We start from the raw sequence: 27,405 nt of genomic DNA, 5'->3' as shown, positions 1-27,405 counted from the left end.
AGTGTTTCACAAATATCACTGCCTTCACCACCATGAAGATGTGATCTCTTCTATCTCCGATGTAACATGACACAGAAGAATTAATGAACAAGTATTTGTTACACATTTAGAGGGTTGTGTCTGAAAATTGCCAGAGATACAAATTACAAAATATACTTATAAAACAGTTGCAAAGTGGCTTTTCTTGGTTCTAAACACCTTGTTCTTTTCCCTTCTCCATGTGTGGGACCTGTAACCTCTTTTTTTTAACATCTAAGGGGGAACGAGGGTGATGAGGAAACCCAGTCCCCCTCACCCCCTGTTTATTCAGATCAGTCCTTGGGTTGGTTCTGTAGAGAAGGGCGTTTGGTTAAACACAGACTGGGCTGAGCAAACAGGTTGAAAATTCCCTTGGACTTTCTGACTCCCAGCACTGTCAGCCTGCCTCCAGCCCAGCTCAGTTGATCAGTGAGCAGCCTTTGCTTGCCAGGTTGCTTTGGCCAGATACCTGCTTGGGGTTTGTGTCTGCTCCAAGAGGAGGATAACCAGGAGGAGGATGACGGGCCTGCAGGTAAGAGGTTGGGTGCCTGGAATGCACCAATGCTGGCTGTAACACCCTTTCTCTGCTTACACTAATTTTCTGGGGCTCTGTTTCATTTTATTGTGCCCCTCTTTTGTGTGCCAAGGTGTGTTTTTAAGCCTTTGTTTGGATGAAGTATATTGCTGTGTTTCATCTATAAATAAGCATTTCTCTCCCTCTTCACCTCCTTTGGAAATCATCTGTGGTCAGGACCTCTTCATGGTGGGAGTTGTCCTTTTCCCACACTCAGCATGCACCCCTCCTCCCATCCTGGCTGCCAGGGGGTGTTTCCCCCTCAGCCTATGAAATCTAGCTGGCAACATCTTCCCAGATGTTGCAACCCTGGCCACCATCTTCCCTGGCATCCCCGGGGAGTGGCTCCATTCAGGGCTGGTTCTCAGGACTCCTTGCAGGGCACCCTGGAGCAGCAAGGCTGTGGCCATGCCCTCCTCTCCAAGCCCCAGCAGGGCAGCTGGCAGGAGCTTTCCCTGCACCATTTGCCTGAGTATAGGGGAGCATTGAGAAAATGGTTTGATAGGGTGGGTTTGTGGCTCAAGCATAGGAACATGAGACTTACAACCATGAATCTCATCAGCACCTCACCACTGTCTTGGGGGGGCCAGCTGCCCCAGGGCCATTGGAGTGCATGAGCTGCTGCAGCACACAGGAGTGGCAAGGCCTTACCCCAGGACATGGTGAGTCTCAAGTACTTGTGTAGGATCATCATATTTCTCCCTGGATTTTCAGGATGTTATTGTTACTAAGCCTATTCCTAGTCCTGGAGATACATGTGTGTGCTTCTTCACCACCTTCTGTAATGCTCATTATTTTACACAGTGCTCTTACAGGTCTCATTCACCTCTGAGGAGTCTTGTCCTCAAACAGTAAGATTTCACTGTGCTTCTTCCCTGCCTGTCCATGACACTTCCTAGCTCTCACTATCCTCTTTCAGCAGCAGGGCAGCCTTGTCCCTGTAGCGTTCCAGATCAGGATCCAGCTGGTTCATGGCATGGCTGTGACTGCATCTTCTACGTCCATCTTTGACTCACTCCTAGCAGCCCAGAACACTTTGTTGGCCATTGTGGCTGTGGCTGCAGGCTGATCATGGGTCTGCCTGGAGCTGCTCATGGGAACATGCTGCTCTGCCAGCAGCTCCTCTTTGGGATGTCACATGTGTCCCTACCCCATTAGCACCTCACTTGCTTCACCTTGTCTTGGCACCTCTCCTCCAAAACTGTTTGTTTACCCTTCCTCTCCACTCCCCTGGCATCCATCCCTCTCTTCTGTTGTCTGCAGAGTGTCATGTCCCATCCTAGAGCTGAGCAGGTCCTTTCAGGAAAGGTCTGGCCCTGGACCATCTCCAGCACTTTTGGAGCACAGGGATGTTGAAATGTCAGGGGAAATAGCAGCTTCTTCTGGGGATATTGGCCCTGCAGCACCAGGGCAGAGAGCTCTGGTTTCTGTGCTTTGGCTTCAGCCTTCAAGGAGGCTGTGGAGCCCCACACAGGGTGAGAGACCTGCTCTGCTTGTTGCCCCAAATATTCATGTCAATGTTTCTGCATTTGTGTTAAACACTCTAGGGCTGACTGGACTGAGCTGATAAAAAGTGCCGTGCTTCTTGTTAAGAGAGGAATGTTGTTTCCCCATGTCCTGCAGCAGGAGCTGATAGAGAAATATATTATGCAGTGTTTGAAGAAGGGTCTTAATTATTTTGCAGAGTATGTGTTCAGACTTCAAATGTGTTTTTCCCATGCCTGCTTCTAATCTGGAGAACAAAAGGTTATGGTTTATAGGTCAGAGCACGACACCCATTGCAAGCACTCTGCTTTGCATCCCAGTTATTCCAATCAATGGGCTATGCTGAATTTTTTATGCTGTGCTGGGCTTTTATCTCTCTGATTTTATCGAAAAATTACAAAACAAAAACCAAAGTGGAGTCAGATGAATACCCTAGGTCCTAGGAATAAAAATCTACAGGATCTTGAGCAAAATAACAACAGCAGTTAAAAGCAGCACTGAAAAGAAAGAGCCACAGAGACTATTTTGTGTAGCAGAGAAACCAGCTGCTCAATTACAATAGTGCTCATTAACCTACCCAACCTGGAGATTTCTATAACTTATCTAGGAACTGTAGAGGCCAGGCAGAGACCTAGGGGGAAGTGCTCTTGGGCTCAAATCATGGTGCCACTTCACGGAGAAGGGTTGGGTTCCATTTTCACTGATTTTTCAGCCCAGGAAGGATGCTCTGCTGCTGGGCAGGCAGAAAGTGGCCATTTCCCTTGGCTTGGGAGCACCTTGTGCAACAGAAACTGGGAAGTGAGAGTGGGTTTGGAGGGTTGGAAGGGAGAAAGGCCATAATGTGCCTGGCCCTTTCACTGCTGATCCCACCCAACCTGTATCAGCAGGGTCCCTGCATGGTGCCCCAGAGCCCTGGAGCATGATGATTCCAAGGCATGCAGGGAGCACATGTGACACAGCTTTTTGGGAGCCCACATAATGTTTGACACCAACCCTCTATGGGCATATAGAGGAAAGAAGCCTCTCTGAGGTATGCTATAGGGAAAGAGAAACACAATCAGGGAATAAGAAAAGCCACATCCAATCTCTAGGCAAAAGTCTTGGAGCCACACTCAGGGCGATAAATCACCAGCAAGGCGTCTCCCCTCCAGTGGCTGCAGTCCTGCCAATGTCTTTTTTTCAGCCCTCAATGCAGTTACCTGAGAATTCTGGGGTTTTTTTCCCTTGGCAAGAAAGAATTTATTTGACCAAACCATGATGCAGCAGCTTCTGCTGCCACTCTCAAGGCAGCGGGGCAGTGCCACCTTCTGCAGCCGCTGGTGCAGCTGGGGAAGGCAGCGGCTCAGCGGGAAGGTGCCCCCTGCATTGCTGTGCTCGGGCAAGGTGCGCTGCAGCGCCAGCGCGGGCGCAGAGCAGCTGCTGCACAAGCTGCTTGCTGCCGAGTTGGTTTTCTTTCTTTCCTCCGGCCCAGCAAACAGAGCAAAGGGACTTTTGGGGATCGGGATGGGCAGTTCAGATGTGCAAGTCACCAGCTTTTTAGCCTGAAGGACAAGGGGCGAATTTGTCACAGCAAAATCTCTGTGCTCCCTTTCCCCCGCTCCCCAGCAGCGTGGCACGGGGCTGCCGGGGAGCACACGATGCTTGCCAGGCACAGAGACCCTCCGAAGAACCACCGACTCTGCCCTCCAAGCTCTCCATCAGCATTCAGCAGAGCCTGTCGAACCTTGCTGGCTGTGCCTCCAGAAAATCAGCTTGTTCCCTCTTCGTCCTCTTCCCCCTTTCCTCCCTTTTCACAGGGCTGCCCGAAGGCAAATGCTCGGACAGCCTTTATGTTACCGATAAAGGAGGATGCAGCGTGGAAATCTCAGTTAATTCTGGAACTGCTGCAGTCCCATCAGATATTGCTGCATTTCCGTTTAAAAGAAGGGAGGGGGGGAAAAAAAACAAGGGGAATGGGGGGGAATGTTCCAATACAATACATTTGCCAAGGCTGCTTAGGTGACCTACTGCTTTGCATATCAATATGCTTCTTGCAGAACCCAGCGGAGAGCAGCTCCTAGCGATGTATATTCATTTACAAGACGAGAGAAATATCCTCCCTGAACCTAGGGAAACCAGGATATTTTCAGGTTCAGGCTGAGCAGGGCTTCCAGCCAACCTGGGCCCCCTGGGAATGGTCTTCTCTTACAAACTGCTAAAAGGAGCCTAAGGAAAACACATGATTTCTCAGGAGGTTTCAGGCTTGCTCTCTGAGTGTCTGCTACACTGGGAAAATTATAAGGGGGCTGCAAATTGCCCAAGGCTGAGCACCGCTGGGGGGAATAATCCAGGTGCTGTGATACTATATATAAAATAAACCAGGTGTTAGGGCTTTGTATGTCCACTTTACTCTCAGACCTGTGCCTCCCTGGGGGTTATACCGTGCTGAGCATGGTCCCTGTGCCTGCCAGGGCTGCTCAGTGCTGGTCACTGGATGTGTGACAGCCAAGCCCTAGGGCTCCTGGGTTTTGCCATCCTGGCACCGCTGTCTGAAGGCTGATGAGCAGCCCCGCTACTCTTGCAATTGTTAGAGGGCAGCATTAATATTTAACTACCTCCCCAGGCCATGGGGCTGAACCGCCAGTCTCTGCCAAAAAACACCTCTGCGTTCACACAGAGTTCAGCAGAGCTGCTCTGTGGCTTCCTGTAGCATCTGAAGGGATTGTATTTACATTTCTGACAGTGCAAAGCTAAGGTCTCTGTTATTCCTGCTTCTGTTGTGTGTCTCAGGCTTGCTGCGGGGCTCTTCCCAGTGCTGCAAAGCTGGGATTCGCATCCACTCTACCCTGTGGCTTTTAGCCACGCTCAAGCCATGACAGCTGTAGGCAGGGCAGGTATGGAAGGATGTGTAGGTCTGTTCTAGCTGTGTGTCTTTTGGGAATTCACTGTTCTAGAGACCCAGACAATCACCCAGTAATGGGTTAATTATTGCTTATTACCGTGGTGGACAGTTCATGCCTAACAGGACAATGCTTATTTAGGGCAGATCAGTGATGCAGTTTAACTTGGCTGTGTTTCCCTTCATCCCTCATCCCATCTACATCCTGACCTTTTCTTTGAGCATGGGGATTTATCACAAGGCATGCCAACCAAATGATTCCCAGTTTCCTTCCCTAAGAATCTGAGGACCCAGTGAACAAATTTGCAAGGCAGTCTGGAGATTTTGGAACACCCCTGACTGAAGCAAAGTCAGACTGAACGTGAATGGTGCTAGCACACATCCATAATGTTGGTGCACAGTTCTTCCTATTCATCACCCTGTTGTCCTTGAGTCTGACAGTATATGTGATATTTGGGTTCTTTCTCAAGTACCTTGATGGAACAGAATGCAGTCAAAAAGACATGCAGTCTTGGGAGAGCATTTCCTGTCTGTGCCTCCCAGCCCACCACACAGATAGCTAATGAAGCAAATCCAAGAGCTGTGAAAATGGTCTGTGGCAACATGCAAGCAGATCACTTGAAAAAGTCTTAATGCATACAAAGAGCCTGGAAAAAATGCATGGGAAAGTGATGGGTGGGTTGTTTGGAGAGTTTTTGATTGTGTTTTCAAAACAGTGATGAGCTGTGTGGTTTATTTTACAGTACATGTCAGGATTTGGAAATGAACATGCTTCTGAGGATCCACGCTGTCCAGGAGCTTTACCAGAGGGACAGGTACTGAGGTTTTTTTAAGTGCTTTATCAAAATGCACTCTTGAGTGAATAATCCTTTGGCTTATTTTCATCTTAACATGTTTTCTTTCTCTCTGCCACCATGAAAATCTCTGTGAGTCTTCTTTATACAAGACTGGAATAATAAGATGCTGGCAGAATTCAGAACTAAAGATTTCCATTCATACGTTCTATTTTTAAGTTATTTGGGAACTTCCAAGTTTAATCTTGGGTGTTAAGACCTGTCTAAATTACCTCTGTTCAGCAACAGGGTTTTTTCTCCTAAAGGAGTCCGCAATACAAGTGGCTCAGCCACACTGAGGAGGAAGCCACCAGCTCTGGATTAAACCAGAGCAGAAGTCTGAAGATTGGCAGAGAGATATGCTTATGCAGGAGAGACAGATTTCACAACTTCTGTAGGAATGGGGTTCAATGAAGCTGACATACAAGTTTCTGGCAGGGGAGAAGTTTCTTTGTAGGGAGGGGACATGAATACCTGTAGTACTAAACTGACAGATTCATTTTTAAAAATAACTTCTGAACATTTTTGATGAAAATAAATTATGTGGGGTCATTTTAAGGAAAGAAATTGCAACCAATGTGGTGCTAACCTCTTGGTGCCCAAAGGCAAGAATGAGACCCTGAAGAATTAAACCTCTCTCACCTCCTTTTGTGCTGGTCTCCTTTACACCAGCACACACTCTGAGGTTGCCTGTGGCTTCCCTTGGATGTCCTGTAATCTCTGGACTTGGGTGGCAACAGGCTTAGAGGGTTTGGGTTATTCAGCCTGGAGAAGAGAAGACTCCTGGGAGATCTTATAGCACCTTCCAGTACCTAAATGGGGCTACAAGAGATCTGCAGGAGGACTTTTCACAAGGGCATGTAGTGGATAGGACAAGGGAGAGTGGCTTTTATCCAAAAGAAGGCAGGCTTAGATTATATATTAGGAAGAAATTCTTTACTATGAGAATGGTGCAATGCTGGCACAGATTGCCCAGAGAGGCTGTGGATAGCCCATCCCTGGAAATGTTCTAGATCAGGTTGGATGGGGCTTTAAACAACCTGGTCAAGTGGGAAGTGACCCTGTCCATGGCAGGTTGGTTTAGGGTCCCTTCAAGTCCAAACCATTCTAGGATTCTGTGACTTGGTGCTAAGCCAATTACATCCCTTGGTGCTCCTCTTCCCCATCTATGCAAAGAGGCCAGTAGAATTAGGGTCAAATGGAGACTTTTTCAACTTTTGCTTTCCTGAGTTTCCTGGATTTCCCCAGTTTGGATATTTTGCATGTTGTGTGCCAGTAAGGACACCAACACACAACACAGGGCCATGTTAAATACAAATGTCCCCTAGGTGTGCATGGCAGCCCACAGTGTACTCACAAGAAAGACAAACTGCTGTGCTGGCTCAGGCTGGTAGTTTGGCTGGTGCACTGGCTTGTTACTGAGGCTGGCTAGAAAAAAGGTCAGAGGCACTTAAAATTGGAAGATCAATAATAGTGGCTGCTGGTCTAAAAAGGCAGTGGAATGTGGTGGATGTGCTCTTTGAGGATTTCCACAGTAGCACCACTTTCCAGAGCAGACTCATCCAGCTCCTGGCTGAGGTGCTCTCATCTGGACAGAGTGTGGACTCTGTATCAAAAGAGTTAATAGAAAAATCTGAAAACAAGCTAGACAAAAAAGATTTTCAGTATAGGAGTGGATCCTTTCTCCGATGCAGTATTTATAAGACTGGCATCTGCAGTAGTGCTGGCTAAGATAAAAATTCCAAGGGTTATTGATCCCCCTGCTTCACTGCACACCCGTACTGACAAGATGGAGCTGGAGGGCTGGAAGCTACATGCACTTCAGAGAGCTTTAGCTCTCCCCTCTGCCCGCCTCTCAGGGCAGGGTTTGATACTGTATGGATGGCTGGTCTGCTCAGCAGCAGGATACAGGATGCTATAGCAGACCTTGCAGGGAGGGAGATGGGATAGCAAATGGTGTATGGCTATCCCACTGGTGTGTTTCCTGCAATTCTCAGACATCTTTGCTTCTTGCTGATCTCAAGCAAATAGATGGTGGCCTACTTAGATCAAAATGCTTATTTTCTGTTCTCTGAAAAGGAGGAATCTATCCTCCAGTTATGAACTCATAAGGGTTGCTAAAGTCTGTGCTAGTTGTTCCACAGCTCTGCAAAGGGGGAAATGCCCCTTTTGTACTACAAAGGAGGACTCACTGTGCAGAAACTCTGCAGGAAAGCAAAGGCTGCTACACAGGTCACTGATGCTTTTGGGCAGCAAGCAGCACTGTCAGAAGGAAGCAGTATGACACCAAAATGCCTGCTCTGGGCACCGGTTCCATAGGCAGGGGGCAGGAGAAGGGAGAATTCAGTGCATTCAGCTTCTGTGCCTTCTGGAAAGGCAGTGAGACATGGTGCTCTGGGGTAACCCCTCTGAACACTTAGTCTGATAAAACTTTATGCTCAATAATGGTGTGCTTTTCAATCTATGTTCAATTATTTCCTTTTCCCTGATACTCCTGTTTCTGACCCTGTGCAGCACTGCCCCTTGCAGCTATTGCTGCCTCAGTGGCTGTGCTGACTCCTTAGGGCACTTTGTGGCATGTGGGGGTGGTGTTTAGGCTCTGGCTGATGCCTCAGAGGAGCAAGAACACACAAGCCCTGGAGCTGAAGCCCAGCCCCGGGAGAGCACAGCACCCTACAGCATCGGGGTGCTGGGTGCCCAGGTCAGTGCTCTGCTGGAGGCTCCAGAGCCAAGTTCATGGCACTGCCTCTGACTCCTTTTTCCTTCTCCTCCATGCAGAACAACCCCCAGGTGTGCCCGTACGGGCTCTACGCGGAGCAGCTCTCGGGCTCTGCCTTCACCTGCCCCCGGCCCACCAACAAGCGAAGGTACCGTGAGCCCGGGCAGTGGGGGGGAGGTGGCACTTGGGGGAGCAGTGGGGAGGCTGCCTCAGTGCCACCAGTGCTTTCTGCAAGCCAAGAAAGGTAAAAAGCCTCTGCTGTGCTCTGGGAAAGGGACAAGGACAGAAGACCACGGGAGGGGGACAGAAAAGGCTTTGGTGGTGCAAGTGGGTTAAAAAAATGCTGAGAAAGGAGTGATTGGGGTGGGAAGGAAATGGTTTTCTGAGCAAGATGAGGAAGGAGGGGGAAGTTCCCAGGGACCACGGAGTCCTGAATGGGTTATGTGCGCTGTGGGAAACAACCTTGGGGTTTCAGCCCTGATGCTTCTACGGAAAGATCACCCCTGACACTGGCACTGGTAAGCAATTGATGATACACAGTGTCAAAGCCAAGCCTTTGAGAAAGATTCTTTCCTCCTAAGGGATGTGTCTGCACACTGGTTGGGGCCAGTGAGCTGCTAGCTCAGTCTGTTCCCATTTTGGGGCTGCCCAGAGCTTCAGAAAAATGCCAGGCACCCAGCATGATCTTTAACACTTCAGCAGAGCCGGGAACAGCTTGTTCCAGCCAGCAGCAAGCTTCCCAGAGCTCTGTCCTGGTTGTCATGCTCCAGCCATAACCAGATTGCAGAAGATGGGTTTCTCTTTTCGCTTCTCCCACTGTGGCTCTTCTGTCCCTTTTGCTGCTTGTTCAAATGAAAGGCAAATGCATCATCTGAGATGCCTCTGCTCTCCAGGCTGGTGCCAGCTCTCAGTGTGCGTGGGAAAGGGATGAATCATTGTTTGCTGCACAAAGTTGTCCTTGATGGAATTTTTCAAGCTCTCAAGGGAGAGCTCCTTTCCTCCCCTCTCCCACTTGCCCAGACTACAACTACCACTGTTAACACATCGAAAGCACGGGCTGCCCTGCCTAGCTCAGGCTTTTCTGATCACCTCTGCTCTCTCACCTGACTGAAAGCCCAGATTCGGGCTTGGCTGCAGTGTGCAGGTGTGTGGATGCTGGAGTGGCAGTGCTGGCAGGGCCCACAGCCACTGCAGGCAGCAAGGAAGGAGAGTGACGGTCCCAGGCAGTGACAGAGGCATGGGGGACCTCCTACAGCAGCAGGAAGCACCACATAAAACTCTGGGCTTTGTGCACGGGCATGGCCAACCAAGCATAGGATTCTACTTTTTGTAGAATTCAGATACAGGCTGTCTCCAGAGAGCTCCTCTGTTCTTTCCATTGGACACTGCTCATCCTTGTCTCGTCTGAGCTGCTTTATAGCTGTGTTTAAACAAGCTTCTTTTTCCAGCTGTGAGATTGCTGTACTTCAGCAACAGAAAAAGCTGTATCTTTATTTTTTCATATGCATATGTGTGAATGTAGACATAAGTAATTACACATAAATACACATATAGACATTTACCTATATAAAGCAGGACATGTTTGTATTTAGAGCCCATAATAAAAACCATCTCTCTGGAAACCTCTGGCTGTGAGCTGTTGTTTGCTATGTAATTTTAATATTAATATTATTAATTTGATCTTTAATAAACCTTTTGTTCCAGTTGCCATCCATGTAAATGTTATTCTAGGAGCTCAGTCAGCCAGCAGCTACCCAGAGGGTTTAACCTCCTCCCCAGGCTAATCCAGGTGTTTTCCTTGTTTGTAGCTGGCTGTATCGAATCCTACCTTCAGTCTGCCACAAACCCTTCAAACCTCTCGAAGAGGGTCACTTGACACACGACTGGGATGAAATTCAACCTGACCCAAACCAGGTAATCATGCTGGAAGGAGCCCTGGTCCTGCCACGACAAATGTCAAATGTCAAACTAATCAGAAGTGCAAAGGTACTGAGTTGCAAGAGGTCTGAGGGGAGCCATGGGTTCCTGGGGGTCTGACCAATTCAAAAGCAGGGTATTGCCTGCCACCTGTACATTGTTCCTCACCACAGTCACCCAAGGAAGGACACCCTTGATGCTTGTTGCTTCCCATCTTGAAAGATCTTTGTGCTGCTTCCCAGCATGACTACAGTGCCACAGAGTTAGATCTGTGCTACCTGGCATCTCCCCTGGGGGCTCCTGCTGGCCACCTTTTAATCTGCTCTCTCTTCTCCTTCCGTGTCCCCCATCAAATTCTCATGCTCCAGCTCAGCCGGCAGAGCAGCTGCATGTCCCTGCCATCCATCCTCTCCTTCCCTGCGCTTTTGGAGAGGATGCTGGCTGCCAGCCCATTTCTCTGCAGCCCTCATGGGAAATCTCACTTCATTCTGGAGAGTCACACAGAGAGATGGCATTTGTCTTCCTCTGTTACAACCTTGCCATTGTCTTTAATCATGATTTCTTCCCTGCCAGCCCCAGAACATTTGGTTTCGCTAATCTGTTGCCATCTCCTCTCAACATCATCTCATGGTCATTGGTTTTCGCTTTTCTCAGGTTTTGCCCTTTGATGCATCATGATTAGCTAATTTCCAGCCTCCCGGCAGCCTCACCATTTGTCTAAATAATTTCCCAGATCTGATGGAATATGTTTTCCAGCCATTGACCAAGGAGCAGTGACAGGCTCATATTTACATGCCTTTGGTGCTCCTTCCCAAGAAGCTCCAATGACTTCTGTTATCACCTCATCCATCCTTGATGTCCTTTTTTACCCTACATCTGCCTTTATGATTATTTATGATTACAGTAATTCCAAGATACCCAGCTCTCAAGCATTTGAAACCATTTACATGTAGTACTTTTTTTGTCTAAGGAAACAGCAGCAAAGCTCCTGCCCACTCCCTCTCTTGCCACTTTCAGTGGCAACCACCAAACCCAGAAGAGTTATTTCCTGGCAGCAAGTGGGAGTCACCTTCCTGCATTCCTTCTTATCCTCTCTGAAGCAGAGCCAGAGACAAAGTTCAGTTTGTTGGACAACACCTACTCTTCCCTGCAATGCTTTGTGTTTCACCCAAGTACTTAAGGAGCTTCAGCAATCCTCATCCATCTAAAAAGATGGCCATATGGAGGTGCCTTATGGAAAGTCAATGGGGAAAATGACATTTTAAAATTACCCAAGGACAATGGTAGGATTATAAAAGATGACAAAACTGAAAAGGAGTCAAACATGATGAAAAAATATGTGGTGGCATCTGAGCAAGAAATGCTGAAACAGAAGAAAGCTCTCCAGACTGGAACAAAGATGACAAAGGAAAGCTGTGATTGAGAGGCAGGGAAAAAACAAATACCAACAACAAATGTCACAGTAAACAAACAAACAAAACCAAACCAACCAACCAACCAAAAAAAAAAAAAAAGCCCCAGACAAATATAAACTATCAAATGGCTTGTGAAAGGATTCAGGTGATTTCAAATCCAACAAATATTTTGGACTCCTGTGGCACCTTCTGCCTGAGGACCTTGATAGGCTCTGCAAGAAGTAATTAGTGCCACTCATGGCTCCTGCTCATGCAGGTAGAGCTATTTCTGCTTTGGATGTGGGGAAAATGAAGTGGAGCCAACAAAAATGTCATGTTTGGGTCACAGAAGGACTGAATCATTTAGTGTGGCGCACAGGACCATAACAATTGACTGTGGAATGCTGGCTTACCTGAATTTCTTTGCTCTCAAAAGTGTTGTTATTAATAGAGACAGACTTTAAACAGGATTTTTTTGACCTTGGCACTACACAGACCTGCCAATTACTTTACAAAATGATGATTAAAATTTTTTAAAGCCCCCCCAAATAATTTTTTTAATTACCACCATCTGTGTTCTGATCATTGGCACATCTTTCTTGTTTTTTGTTTGCTGCAATCTAGCTGCGATGGAAACCTTTCGAGATTCCAAAAGCCTCTCAGAAAAAGATGGACTTTGTGAGTGTAAGTTGGGGAACCAGGGCATCTGGGCATCCTCCATCTCTGTTTCCCCTTAGGGGGTGGGAGGGCACACAAGATGCTCACAACTGGGGTAATATTGGCAGTTTTGAAACCACTGGGTTTGCAGAGCATCTATGAGAGGGGAGAGGATTGCAGATTTCAAGCATCTGGCAGTGGGCTTGATTTTCTTCATTGACTTCCAAGGAACTCTTAAAGAAAATAACAGCCCCAACCCTCAGTTTTCCCAGACCATTGGCTGGAAAACACTAGCTTACATGGATTTTAAGAAACCCATATTATATTAAAGAGAATCCAATATATTTGACAAATATATTGTCAAAAGGCCACACAGAGAATGGCTGGTAGCAGTGTGGGAAGTGAGAGAGGAGGTAGACCCAGCAGGAGGGTGAGGGGAGGAAGAAGGGCTGCCCTTGCTCCCCTGCCTTCTGCTCACCCCTGGTGCTTTGGGTTTGCCTGTAGGGACTGCACACCCTGTGTGGTGCCGGTGAGCCCAGAGGACGCAACGGCATCGCTGTTCATATTTTTGTCTGCAACACCTCCATGACTGACAGGTCAGTGCTTGCTGTGCTGGTGGCTTAGACTGCTCTGCCACCAACTTCAGTCCAGCTCCCAGCGTCCCTCTATGTCCTGTGTCCCTTTTTTTGCACAGGCAAATGCATTCTCCATGTCCACAGCGGGTTGTGCTCTGTGGTCAAACACCGGAGGAGTGGGTGAGGAACTGCCAAGAGAAGTAGGCAGCTGGACATGGGGGTGCAGCAAGAGGAGATGTGTTGAATTTAGGTCTTCTAGCTGCTCCTCAGAATTCAACACACATGCAGCAGGCATTGCTGCTCCCTGCAGTGGCTCAGGGGGGAAATCAGCCCTACTCCCCAGCTTACAATAGCTGATGTGCCCATGAGTACAAAGGCAGGGAGCTGTCAGAGATCAGAGAACATCCTGCTTCCAGCCTGGGCCATTTACTTAAGAGCTGGACTTGATGATCCTTGTGGGTCCCTTCCAAGTCAGAGTATTCTGTGAATTTGTGAAACTCTGCCATGTCAGTCTCCCAGCTCAAAACTCCCCAGTGTGGCTGTGGTGTGCACAAATGTATGGAGCTTATAGAACCTTAGCCTTACTGTTTCCCTTTTTCTTTAGATGCCTTTATAATTCAGATGGTGACTTCCTGATTGGTGAGTTGATGCTTTGGCTTCTTTTGTCCTCCAGGTGGTTCTGCCTGGGCTACCACCTGCCTGCCTCTTTGTCCTTCCAGAACCTGGGGCTCTACAGCCAAGACTTGGAGGGGAGGGTTGGCTTCACCCCCATGCAATGCACCAGCTCAGCCGTTGGGCAAGTTGCACTGCTCCTCAACTTTTTGAGCAGTGACCCAGCTTCCTCACCATGGTGCTCAGGGATCATTTCCTAATGCTCCCCAGATATTAGACACGCCACAGGTAGAGGTTTTCTGGAAATCATAAACCTCAGGATTTCAGAACAGCTTACAGTTAGATAACTTTGTTGCTTTAGCCCAATATTATTTGGCACGGCAGCTTAGCTGCCATGCTGTGCCAGCCTCAGGCAACCAGACTGCCACAGTGAGTGTGGAGGTTGACACATAAAGTCCACACATGCTGAAAAATATTCTGAGTGGTATCAGAAGGCAGATATTTGCTTGTATCTTCTTGAGTAAGGAATAGGGATGCCTTCGGGACACCAACAGGAACATTTGTTCCATCAAATAGCTATTAAATTGTTCTCACTCACCTCCCTCACTACTGTGAAGTAAAAGTGCCAGAGCAGGTTTTGTAAATCTGCTAGTTTTTCAAGTCAAAATGTGAGCTCTCCTGTGCCAGAACAGTCATGGAAAACAATGCAGGTGTTGGTAGAGTATTGCTTCTGCCATCAGGAAGCAGTTATTCCCAGACATCTCACTGCTACAGTCCTGACAAAGATGGGCACATGCACTGTTTCATATGAAGATTGTGAGACAGAGAGGTATGGACCCAAATGTATCAAATCCCATTTATTTGGGCTGTAGTGCAAACCTTACACCAAGGGGCCATGAAGTTTTGGCTCGTACAAGTATACCTTCTGTGACATGGGGATGATGGAGCTGGTCAGGAAGCTTCACTCCAGCGCACGTGTCTCTGCTGCAAGAATCTGCATGGGAGCCTAGACTCACTGTGTAGCTGTACCAAAAAGGGCCCACTGCTCTTTCTTGGAGCCTGGGTGCTCTGACAGGGAGAGAGAACATGGCAATCACCACACAACTTCAGCTCCTCTGCCTGCACTTTGTTTCCACAGTTCCCCAGCAAGGAAAACTGCTCATCACAACTGAGTTTGGGAAGATGCTAGTGGAGCCCAATGAAATCTGTGTCATCCAGGTAAGGGCTGAATGCACCTTGCCTGTGGCTCAGAGCCTGATGTTGGAGCAAGCCAACTTCTGCACTCAGTTGCTCATGGTTTGTCAGTGAAATCCTGGGAGGATCCTAGTATATTTCTTTATTTTCCAGCAAGGAATGCGTTTCAGTGTGGAGGTGTTTGGAGAGACCAGAGGTTACATCCTGGAGGTGTATGGGGCACACTTCGAGCTGCCTGACCTGGGACCCATTGGTAATGATTTCCTGTTACACCTACAGCAAATTTCATAGGGACAGGCACAAATTGCAAGCCCAAATGCGTCACATTTTCCCATGCACATGCTCCTTCACAAAGTTGCTTTACATTCCAGCACTGTTATTCCCCAGAAGAGCAAGCATCTGCTCAAAAAAAGGTGACAGATCAGCTATCCAGAGATACCACCTGGCACTGAAGGGACCTCTTTTCTATTATTTTCTTTTCAGTTCTGGTCAGCATGTCTCCATCTGCTGGCTCTGAAACTCTTCCTACCAAAAGAAACCCCAAAGGCCATCACCACTGATACCTCATGCTAACAGATACGGCATAAACTGGAGTGTTAGGAGAGAATTTTCCTAAAAGGTAAAAGGAAGGGCAGATTTCAGAGGCAACTGAAAATGAGATATTCCTGAAGGCACATTTTAGCTTAAATCAAGCAGTTTTTCCCCCCCCCCTGCTTCTGTTAACAGAGGAACCTTAGAGCTCTAGAGTGCTTTAGTGACAGAAACTGCTTCCTGGAGAATTAGAAACCAATAAAATGGACAGCACAGGAATTGGATCAGCAACGCATTCACATCTCCATGTGGTGCTGCTGCTGGGGAGGATCTGCTTTCACTGAGTGCAGGTCTAGCTCTCATAAATCAGAGATCCCCTGTGCCAGATGCCTCCTGTTCTGTGCAGAGTCACAGATCATGAAGGCCCAGCCTCTTGCTGCCATGACAAAGATATTGCAAGCATCTGAAGGCCTGCTGCCCACATCGTGATTACCCAGTCAGCTTTCTGGCAGTGCTCAGCTCAGGTTATGTCACCTTCCTCATCCTTTGGGTACTTGCCTCCAAATTTATCTTGCTGAGAAAAACACCTCCTGGTTGTTTCTACTAAGATTGTCCTGGGAAAGAGAAGTGAAACTCCTCTTGTAACAGCTAAAATAACTACGAAACCAGAGCCAACAGTTCTCCACTTTCAGACTGGTGTTTTGGGGTTGGTTGTTTAGTTTTAGGTTGGATTGGGGTTTTGTCCCCCACTAGATATTTTTAGCTGTCAGCATGATCTAGAGGACTGGCCATGCTTCAAGCAAATTAACTGGTATTGACAAGCTTGGTGTGGCACATCTGCATTCAGGGGCATTTGTATCTCATGGCCATGGTGAAAGTGAAGCTGGTCCTTCTTTCAGTGGAGAACCAACCCAATCTGCAGCATCCAGTGGAACCCCACTAGAGCATCTCTTTTGTATGACATGCTGGGCACGTAATTTTCCACATGGAGCCTACAGTGAGTTTTCAACAGCTTGCCTTTTAGCCAGCTGCAGCTTTCTGCCATCCTCCACTTATCATACCCTGTGCCTGCTCCACTTGATTATTGATATGGCTGTCCAGCCTGTTTGTAATAAGTTTCCCCATTAGCTAGTTTTCCAGACGCAGTTAAACTTTCTTTGGGATTTTGGTTTGGGTTTTTTCTGGGTTTTTTTTGTCTCCAGAAGGCAGGAATCTATTATAAGGCTTACTTTCTGGAGAAAAGAAAAAGACTGCACTTGCCTGTAAACCTTTTCAGGAGGTGGTAATTATAAGAGCTCCTCTTCTCACCATCTACCCACCTTCCCCTCAGAGACCAAGATCCTTTGTATTTCAGTCTTACTTTATTTTTACTTCAATTTTCACTTGAAAAAAATGACAGCTGGAGAAAAGCAGTGACTGTTAAACCTTAGCAGCAGGTAGTAATGTCTGCATTTTTATCCAAGAAATTCAAAACCACTTTGTAACAATAATACTAACGAGGAGAAGAATGCACCAGCACTTATATGGTGCTTTGCACTTTGAAAATACACTCTTCACATTAAGCAACCCCTCAGTATGCCCCTAGTCTGTAGGTATCACTATTTTATTGCTCTCTTTGTTAGCATTCAGAAATGTATTTGGCCCCCTTGTGACATGCCTCGTAACTTCTGCATGGCTAAGCATCCTGTCAGCAGGATGTCCAGGAACAGAGCAATTCATCTTCCATTTTTCACTTAATTCCTGGTTGTTACATGCCTTTAATTGAGGATGACGTACTAATCTTGTTCAGAAGGCAACTGGTGGGACCTCTCTTAGTCACAAAGGGAGCATGGACTTGAGTGCTAGGATGAATTACAATCAAATACTCATAGGAGCACGAGAAGTACATGAGTATTTCAGATTTCATGGTTGGCCAAGAAGTAGTTGGCTCATTCATAACACAGAAGGGCACCCACAAAACCAGGAAATTGCACCAGCCTCTCCTGCTAGGGAAATTGCACTTCCCTAGCAGATTGCCCAAAGAGCTTTGTCACCTCTCCTTCTTTCCCAGGAGCCAATGGCCTGGCCAACCCACGTGACTTCTTGGTGCCCGTGGCATGGTATGAGGACCGCCAAGTGCCAGGGGGCTACACAGTGATCAGCAAGTACCAGGGCAAGTTGTTTGCAGCCCAGCAGGTGAGGATGCCCTGGGAGAACAGGTAACACTGAAGTGCAGTGACTGCCACTGCATGGCCTGGGACATGCAGCTCGGTAGCATGGATGTCATCTCACAAAGTCCTGCTCACTTATGTGGAGCAGAACTGAGCCCTTGTCTTCTTGGGCCATTCATTTTCCCAGCTGAGGATCCTCAGTCTGGGACAAAAGTGTTTGTGAAGACTTGGTTGTCCAAAAACTCAACAGTGGTCTTTGCTATATGTGGTAATCCTCTGTCTCCTTGCTTTGCTAGGATTACTCCCCCTACAATGTTGTAGCTTGGCATGGGAACTACACACCGTACAAATACCACCTGGAAAAATTCATGGTCATTAATGCTGTTGCTTTTGACCACGCGGTAAGTTCTGGAACTGGGCAAGGCAAAGCAAAATTTTGTGGCTACCATAAGATGCAAACCCACTCTGATCTCCAAGGGCTCTGCACCTCTTAAAAAATATGTTGTGCTCTAAGCATCAGTGCGAAATCTTTTCTGTGGGTCCAAACAAAGATTTCATAGGAGAAGACATCCTTTTTTGTGGTACAAAAACATAACTGGAGGTTGATCAGTTTCTTAAACAGCTCTGTGCAGCTTAGCATAGAATTTCTGTGCCCTGGAGGAGGAATGAATACTGATGCCAACATACACTGTGCAACTCAGCAAAAACACCGTTGCTTCAAATTCTTGCCTTGATTTATTTCTTGCTATTGGACAGATTCCTTCCTCTGGTTCCTCTGAGTCCAGCAGTGAAATTAATTTTGAAGAGCTGGCAGCTTTTATTGTAATAATTTCTAGATTTTATGGAAAATAACTAAGGTCAAAACTAATGTAAGCAATTCATCTAAAAAAGAAACCAGTCCAGTGGGAGAGATGCCCACAGCAATGCAAGTGGGTGTGCAAGGGAGACTGGAGCATTTCTAGTGAGAAAACCAACAAAACGTATTGTTTAAAACTCCAGAAAAATCTGCCAGGAGAAGGACGGGTTTGGGATCAAAGCCCAGAAAATTATTTTACTGGACTAGAGATTTCAACAAGCCACAGTTTCTCTGCAATTTCTTCTCCATTTGTAAACTAACAGGGCCATGAGGCTAAAATGCCTCCAGCAGGATGTTCCTGTCCTCTGTAACTGGCTAAGGAAAAGGTGTGGTTTTGTGGTAGGAGTGTTGGAGACTGCTCCTGGCATTGCAGTACCTCATCTTGCAGTGTTGTCCACCCTCCTCATCCATGCTGCTAGCTCCAAGGGCCAGGATGGGAAGGATTGTCAAAGCTGCTCAAAGGAAGAACCATCCAGACCCATTTCTTGTCCTCCCTGTACAGCATGGAATTGAGTGCTGTCCCCCAGGGTCCCAAATTTCATCCACACTATCAGGTGTGTGTGTGTGATAAAATTGTTTAGGCAAGGGAGAGGCTGTATCAGTCAGGTGACCTGAGCAGAGAGCTCTGAGCCCTGCTCCATCTCATACTTTTTTGCTTTGCTTTTTTCCAGGATCCCTCCATCTTCACTGTCCTGACAGCCAAGACGACCCGTGCTGGAGTGGCACTCGCTGACTTTGTCATATTCCCCCCGCGATGGGGGGTAGCTAACAACACCTTCCGCCCGCCGTACTACCACCGTACGTCTGTGCTTCCCTGGCTGTGCTTGAGTCCAGGGCTGCAGGAAAGAAACAACTCTCCATTTATTTGAGAGCATGTGCAGGGAAGCAGCAGTCTGGTTTGTTGTCCTTGGCTCAGTTAGTCAGCTTCTTGGAGTCAGGCAGTCCTCCCTGGAAAATGGACAAATCCAAAGATGTTCCTACTTAAAGAATCTCATGAAAACTTAGAGGTGATGGGCCATTGCTTCTGCATAGATGGATGTATCTGTACTTGAGGGTCTCCCACAGAGCCTGGGTGTATATTGAACTTGGCATTATACAGATGAGTCAGATATTGTCCTGTCACCCAGCCATGAATCACTTAATATCTCATTAGAGTACATAGATAAAGAACAGGAGAAAGGGAAATATCATATTACAAGCGGTGAGAAGCATAGAGGGGTGTAGACCTGGCGCTTGTATAGTGAGATCAAAGTTACAGTAAAGGAAGGAATTAGCTCTCCACAGCCCTTCTTCACCACCTGCACAGTGATGGAGGTACTGCTCACATTTAAGAAGCCAGTGATGAGGAATTGGCTTCTCAGGCAGGGAGTTGGTTGATATTTTTTGGATTTGATTGCCATCTGAAGACCAGATTTCTTTTTGAAAGTTTTTTTGATTTGTCTTGGCAGAGTATGGCAACATGTTGCATTGAATAGATGCTAGAAATCCAGTTCCTGACATGGGACTTCCCTTCCAGGGAGAGGATGAGACACTCTGCTCTGTGAGATTGAGTAGGAAAGCTTGGCCATCCTGCACCCCTTACAGCTAACAGGCTCCATCCCAGGAGCTATCAAGTGACCACACTGTGGTCACTTTGAAGTGCTGAGAGGATTTCTGCACACTCACTAACCACAGTTTAACAGCCAGTTCCTTCTGCCACTTAAATTATTTCCAAGCACCTTGGAGGCCAGCAGAATTAGTGGCACTTGCAAACATACCAGGCAGCTCTGCAGTCATTTGAGTAAATCCCACAGGCAAAGTCCTGCCCTATCATTCTGCTTTCATTTGCAATAATGAGGGTGACAGTAAAACACATCTCCTTACTGGCTGGGATAGTGCCAAGACACTTTTCCTAGACCCTAGGAGGTGAGACACATTGCTGGTTAACTACAATGAAGTTGATGCTCATCAGCAGAGCTATGCTAATTTTACAGGGATGCATTGTGAGCCATAACAAATATGAAGTTGTTCAACCTTGCTTCTTCTGTGCTAAAAGACAGAAAGAGCCCTCCTTCTCTTGTCCATGTTGTGATGATCTAAGAGCACCCTCTGAGGACAGCTGTGGCTACCACAGCTATCCACTTGACCACAGCACCTCAGGCCTAAGCTTGAGCACTAAATTCATGATGAGTAGGTTGGTTGTCTGCTCTACCCCAGCCATGGAGGGGAAGAGCTTGAGTGAGTAAGGCAGACATTGTGACAGCCAACTATCAAGACACTGCACACGTTAATTCCTTCTGAAATTAGTGCTGTGATGAAAATGTTGTTGCATTAAGAGAGGTATAGCAGGACTGAGCAACTCTGGGGTAGAAGTACCATATTGATTTCAGCAAGTTCAGTTCTGTTGAACTCCCTTCTCTCCAAGTATTTCACCAGAGGCTTATTTTGCTTGCCAGAAATCCTTTGTTGCCTCCTCTCCTCAGGCACAGTGGAAAGCCTGTGTTCAGAGAATTCTGATGCGCTCAAAAGTTATGGTTTTCATATTTCATTATCTTTGCTCCAAGTACAGCAATGGTGTTTCAAAAATATTCCTCTTATACACCATAACAACTTCACATACTAAAGGCGTTGTACAGCTTGTAAATACTGACTTCTCCTGGCTCCATTTACATCCTTAGAGGCTGTGAATTACTCCTAAGTACTTTTGAACCTAAATTGAAAGATCTGATATACTTTTTATACCATGGGCATATATTACTTTTGTCTGAGAGAGTGCTTATGTGATTCTCATGATGGTGGGTCCTTAATACCTACTGGCCACCGAGAGATTTTAAGTTCACAACATCCTGCTTGTAGACGACACTATTTAACTAACAGGGAAGGGAGGCACACCTGAGTTGTTTGGGCTCACATATGAAATTTGCAAGTGACAAAGAGACCGGACTCTTCTCATCTCCTAAGTTCCAGGCCGATTTCCTACTTACCTGCCCAGTCTTCCTAAGAGATATTAAAATTCCTGTTGCAGACAAATTGGCTATCTAGCTCTCAGGATCTGTACTGCAGTTTAAATGCACCAAGTGCAGTACATAAGCTGGTTCAATGAAAATCTTGTAACTATCCAGTCCTACATGAGACATTGACAACTTGGAATGAAAATTAATGAACGTTTGCATACATATATAGGCCAACCCTGCTTTGAGCTAAATTAGTTGTGCTATCAAACATCTCAGACCCTGGATTGTACTTAACAAAGACTGAACTAGTGGTTAAAAAGGGCTATATATAAAACAGTTAGGGAAGCATGTCCTGGTTTTGCAAAAACTAAGTGCTGAGCAGACAGTTGCCGTATTGTTTAGTTACATCAGGTGTAGGAAAGCTGAAAGCTTGGATGACAGCTGTTAAAATACTTTCCTTACAGGGAGCATAACTCAGTAAATACTGAATGATTAGGTATAACTATCCTTGCCTAAGTTAGTGATGTTAGTCCAGTGGTTTCAGAGGGTCTACTGAAAGGTATTCTTCCTCAGGGAAGGGCAGAATTTGGCTCCTTGCCTTTGGGCATACAGTGGCTGCAGAAAAATAGGCAGATAATGCATGAATTAAAAGGATAAGTTAGTGAAGTGCCTGACTGCACTAGAGGTGGTAGAAGAGTATCAAAATAATTTCCTACTTATAACCTGGGACAGCAGAGCAAGCTCTCTCATGAGGCTGTTCATCAGGTATATTGTATCTGTAACACAGGGATGATTATACAGAAATTCCTTTCCAATGCTTCACAATCCCTAATTCAAGTCTGTAAAATCAGGTTACACCATGCAGTCCATAAGCAGGTGTATTACTACCACAGCTTGAGATGGTAGAAAAAGCACAGGTCTACCAACGTCATTTAGGGATGGATGGAACCCCCTTCATTAAGATGATTTCTAATGAATGTCCTTCATCAGGGACCTCTGTTTCTGAATCCAGGTAGTAAAATCCTGTAAAACTTTACAAGCATTGCCTGTAGGATCCCTGATGTCCTCTAGCATGATACCCTGCCTAGAAACTTCCACTCCACCCTCTGCTTGGCCCAGCTTAGCTCATGGGTTTCACAGCCTGTCTGTGATCCCTCCCAACCACCCTTTTCTGCAGCCTCTTCTCTGCCTCCTGCAGGGAACTGTATGAGCGAGTTCATGGGGCTCATCAAAGGCCACTATGAAGCAAAGGAGGAAGGTTTCCAGCCAGGAGGCGGCAGCTTGCACAGCATGATGACCCCTCACGGGCCAGATGCTGACTGCTTCGAGAAGGCGAGCAAAGCCAAGCTGGAGCCAGAGCGCGTTGCAGACGGGACCATGGTAAGGAGCCAAGGGAGCTCGTAAGAGTTGGAGTAGAGCATGACATAGTGCCCACTTCTAAACTAAAGCCTAGTACTGCTGCTTCTTGCCGGCCAGTTGGAAAAGTACTTGGACATATCTGCTGCAGCATTCAGCTCCCTTACCAATGAGCTCCCAGGAGTTCCCCTGGAGACATCCAATGCCAATGCAGCTTTGATCATCTGCCCATGTAAACTGCTGCCTGAGCAGGAAGCTGGGAATTTCATTTTTGTCTAAGTCTATAGGCAAAGAAGCAAATGCCCTGACTGGCCTCCTGTCTCAATTCCCTAAAATCTAATGATGGTCATCAACAGACCTCGAACCAGAGCTTTTGGAACAACCTGGCTTTCCTAGGCAGGCAGGGAGTCCAAAGTCACTCCTGAGACTGGACTAATTCCAGCATTGCATTGCCAGATCTGAAGAGCATTCTCCACAAGATGGTCAGGCTGAAGAAAGAGCCTGGAAATAATGGACCATAAATACAAATCCTGTTTGTGGTAGAGCAGACACCTTGCCTAGATTTAAATTTTTCCTTTTATCCTAACCTACCTTTCCTCTTCCCAACAGGCCTTCATGTTTGAATCATCCCTCAGCCTTGCTGTCACAAAATGGGGCCTCCAGACCTCAAATCGCCTAGATAAAAACTACTACAAGTGCTGGGAACCTCTGAAAAGCCATTTCAACCCTAAATGCAAGTAAAGGGAAGTGCTTTCTGCATGCAACATGAGTGAAGGCAGGGAAATCCAGCATACCTATGTGTGATGGCACAGTCAAGTCAGGCAGTGCAGAATGCTCCAGCACAGAACGGCATTTCCACCAGCCACCGAGCCATGAAAACAATCATCCCTAAGTGAAATGGGAAATGCAATAAAACCCATCATTATTCTTAACTTTCAAGTATCCAATTAAAGCTTTCCTGGTGATATGTTGAAGCTGAAATACTTGCGTGGCTCTCACCACATGGAGCTGGTGTGAAAGCTGCACCTTGTGTGGACATGAGGTGCCAGCTAGCTCCGTTCACAGGGCCTCCTGAAAATACAACCCAGTATGTCTTTCCCAGGGAGAAGCTAGGGACTGACAAAGCAGTGTATACTGCCTGTATGGGAGGAGCTTTATGAACAGAGCTGAAGGCTCTATCAGGCCTAAGCCCGCTATCAGAGCAAGCCACTTCAACCTGCTCATCCATGGAGGGCTGCCAAGGAAAGACTTGGTTGTCAAAAAAGCAGACCATGCTCTGGCCATCCTGCAGCATTGACCTGTTTGTCAGCACTTGGCAAATCCTCTCCCTAGTTCTGTGCTAATCTGCAGCATTGCAAATGTGAAAGGGCTTCTGTGAGCAGTCCAAGCATTTGTTCCTGGAAGGTACCTGGAAGAAAGCTCAACTGCAGACACCTCAACATTGATTGAGTATGCAAGCCTCATCCCCAGCTGATGAATTCCACAGGGTGAAGGGAGCAACCAAAGCCCCAAGTAGAGTGGGAACCAGGAGCACAGCCCAGGCACCCCACACTTCAGGCCTGTACTTTAGCACATGCCCACATGGAATTTTCTAAACCTGGTGCCACAAGATCTGTTTCTTACTTCCCCAGAGAAGCAATTTTCCCGAAGAGAAGGAAATGTAGATCTGTGACACACAGTTATCAGTCAGTTACATCCATCATCAGTTTTAGATCTGCACCAGGTCCTTGGGGAAAAAAAAGGCATCCGCTTTGAGCAAAGTATAAAATCTACACAGAGACATTTACTCTAAAATAACCAATTCAGAATAGGACATTTGGGAGAATCAATTTGCCAGAGAAGCTGATTTAATCAGACTTATCCAGGGATAAATAAGGTCTAAATGTTTCACAGGCAGAGGGGAAGAGCTTGTTTTCTGCTTGGGACCTAAATTATTGTCCAGTGACCTAAAGGCTTGAATTTCTCTCGTACAGAAACATCACCAGAGCATATATGGGTGGCAACACATCAGTCAAGGGTAAAATTCCACAAGGCACATTCACTTTCCTACCCCCACCCTATATATCTGAAGGGAAACTTCTCTTTCCTTCCTCACTGCACCCAGCACCACTGCCCCAAACACCAACCCCACCTCCAGCAGCATGGCATGCTCATTTCTAGCAAGAAAACAGTTTGGAGAGTTCTGGAAATAACAAGACAGAAAAGTAGGGCAGCCTTTCCCCAAGCACCACATTCAAATCTGCAGGGATGTAGCATCAGACTCAGGGCTGGAAAGGGAAGGGCTGTGGCAGGTGCCACAAGCATCAATCCAACGTTGCCCTAAAAGACCAGAGGCACTGTGCTCATCCACAACCCATCCTGAAGCATTTGCTCAGCTGGCCTGAAACAAATACAGCTGCAAGGGAGAATTTACATGTGTGGCAACTCAAGTTCCAATTAGCTGAGGAAATGGGTCCTGGGAGATCAAATTAGTTTGTGGCAGCAAGAATAGCTAATTTAGCATGCTCAGACAAGCAATTATTTCTTTCCCTAAATACCACTCTCTCCACGCACTGATGCCTCTCTGTGCTGGTCCACAGCCCTATCTTGTAATATCATTTGTGACAGTCTTTTAGGAGCTATTCTGCAGAGACTAATACGGGATTGCTTTAGTTAAACTAGCAGAACAAGCTGCAGAAACTGGTGCAAAAGGGTTGCTGGGAGCACATATGGATTGCAAAACCTAGCATTGACTAGTCTAGTTTACTAGTCTAGTTTCTGTATACATTAGTGTTAAGCTCCACACAGTCTGAATGTTTCATGGCCCACACAAGAAGAGCTGCAATAGGAAACACTTAAAAAAATATTAATTAAAAAACCAAAACAAAAACAAAAAAAACCCAAAACAAACCAAAAAAAACCTAAGCAACAAACCCACAATCAAAAAGAATCCACACAGTGAGAGTGATTTTATTGTGAGGGCAACTAAGCATGGGCACAGGTTGCCCAGGGAAGTTGTACAGTCTTCATCTCTAGAGATACTCAAAAGCCACCTGTACATACGTGGTCCCAGACAACCCACTTTAGACGGCCCTACTTGAGCAGAGGGGAGAACCCAGATGACCTCCAGAGGTCCCTTCCAACCTCAGCCAATTAGTGAATATGTGGAAAAGCTCATCAACTCACTCTGCTGGAGAGTGACTGCAAACAGCCCATATTTACATCTTCATCATGCAGGAAAAGCAAGGATGCAGCAGACCTGGTTTTGTTGACTTCACATTGGCTGCTTTCCCAGCAGGAAAAGGGAAGTTTTTAACCTCTGTATCAGACTGACCTTCTGGCATGAACCTCAATGCCTGTGAACAAACCAGTCCCATAATCTCTAAAGAATGAGGGTTGTTTGGATCATGATGGCACCTACAGGCCATGTAAAAATTCAAGTATGCATCAAAAATCTTTTCTTTGCACTCATACCTCAGTACATTGGCAGTAACAATTAAAGTCCTCTATATTGGTTGATCTGGGCAGGAAAACTTGTGTTCTTATAGAAATGAACAGAAAAGGCATCTTTGCAGGCATAAGATTCAGTTGTTGGGAAGGATGGATAAATATAATTATTCATAAACAATACAGCCAGGATGAGAACAGTCCTCCTTGCTGGCTGGACAATGCCCCTGCCTACGGATGGGTCCAGGAGTCAAGTGGACTGTTCCATCTCACCCCCTAAATGTATGGTTCACCCTGCACCTGTAACCCTCCCCTAAAACATCAAGTGCCTGTAACCCCATGGGCCTGAGCCTTGTTCCAGCCCACCTTGAAGCCCCCTGATAAGGGGGCCAGACGCTCTCTTGGAACTTCCCCTCTCTTGGAACTTCCCCCTTCTTAGGACCTCCACCCTTTCCCAAAGCATCCTCTTGTCTCTCCGCTCCCCCATCCCTTCAAGCTTCGCCACGTGCTGCATCTGGCAGCTCCAAGCAAGACCTTTCTCCATCCCTAATAAACCTTATATCCCAAGAGCAGCTTTCAAAGATTTCTTGTCTCCAGTCATCTAAACCATCCTGGAGCACAGCGCTCCCTACATTCAGTTATGCTTTTTGATGGACTTTTTTTTGGAACATAGCCCCCTTACAGGGATGAACTCTCCCATACTACAAGATAGTGTTAAAGTAAAAATCCTTATCTTACACTTCTTGTCCCTCATTCACAAGAACCACAGAATTAGTGGAAATTCTGTTTACATACAACACAATAACATTGAGCTCAGTATTTCCAAATCTGGTACTAATAAAAAAATAAAATTTTATTGTAATAAACAAACACAGGGTTTAGACTTGTATCTAATTAGGGAAAAAATAAAAATAAATTCAACTTATTGAGAGCAGTCAGGCAGACTCCTAAATTCTTAAAAATGTATCATACAACTTGCCTATTATCCAGTTAGGGCAAAGCGCACAGCCAAAGTGACACCTACAGTCAAAGTGACACCAAGAAGAAACATCTGGAAGGCAAGCAGTAGTTCCTTTAGGAAACTGCTTTGGTCTTGCTTAGCATTTTAGCCTGCTAGTAATTTTAAACTTCAGCCTTCTTGGACAACAGCAACTTCCATGGTTTAAAAGGATCCTCTGAATGTACACTAAAAGAGAACAAAGGCTGAGTTCCAGACACCCTCTCTCTATCCATCTGGTTTAGATATAAAGATCATACATTTTTGCACTTCCCATGATTTTTAAAGATGCAAGACAAC

At 46.5% G+C, this 27,405-nt stretch overlaps 1 protein-coding gene across 1 annotated transcript; it reads left to right on the top strand.

The window, feature by feature from the left end:
- The first annotated feature begins 380 nt into the window (after nt 1-380).
- HGD (homogentisate 1,2-dioxygenase) lies at nt 381-23,663 on the top strand. The gene is made up of 14 exons (XM_021549007.2): nt 381-550; nt 5,699-5,770; nt 8,567-8,655; nt 10,316-10,421; nt 12,443-12,502; nt 12,980-13,071; nt 13,655-13,689; nt 14,801-14,880; nt 15,010-15,109; nt 17,438-17,562; nt 17,834-17,938; nt 19,065-19,191; nt 22,525-22,706; nt 23,292-23,663. Exons 1-14 carry the CDS (start codon nt 536-538, stop codon nt 23,421-23,423), a joined length of 1,320 nt encoding a protein of 439 aa, XP_021404682.2. The 5' UTR covers nt 381-535; the 3' UTR covers nt 23,424-23,663.
- Nucleotides 23,664-27,405: the final 3,742 nt, after the last annotated feature.

The sequence above is a fragment of the Lonchura striata genome, chromosome 2 (genome assembly GCF_046129695.1).
Source record: "Lonchura striata isolate bLonStr1 chromosome 2, bLonStr1.mat, whole genome shotgun sequence".
Lineage (NCBI taxonomy): Eukaryota > Metazoa > Chordata > Aves > Passeriformes > Estrildidae > Lonchura > Lonchura striata.
This window is presented reverse-complemented; position numbering and strand designations above follow the sequence as displayed.

Excerpts from the sequence above, each read along its gene's own strand:
- HGD (XM_021549007.2), top strand. Across the intron at positions 15,110-17,437 it reads GCCTGACCTGGGACCCATTG|GAGCCAATGGCCTGGCCAAC; the intron begins GTAATGATTTCC and ends CTTCTTTCCCAG. Across the intron at positions 17,939-19,064 it reads CTGTTGCTTTTGACCACGCG|GATCCCTCCATCTTCACTGT; the intron begins GTAAGTTCTGGA and ends GCTTTTTTCCAG.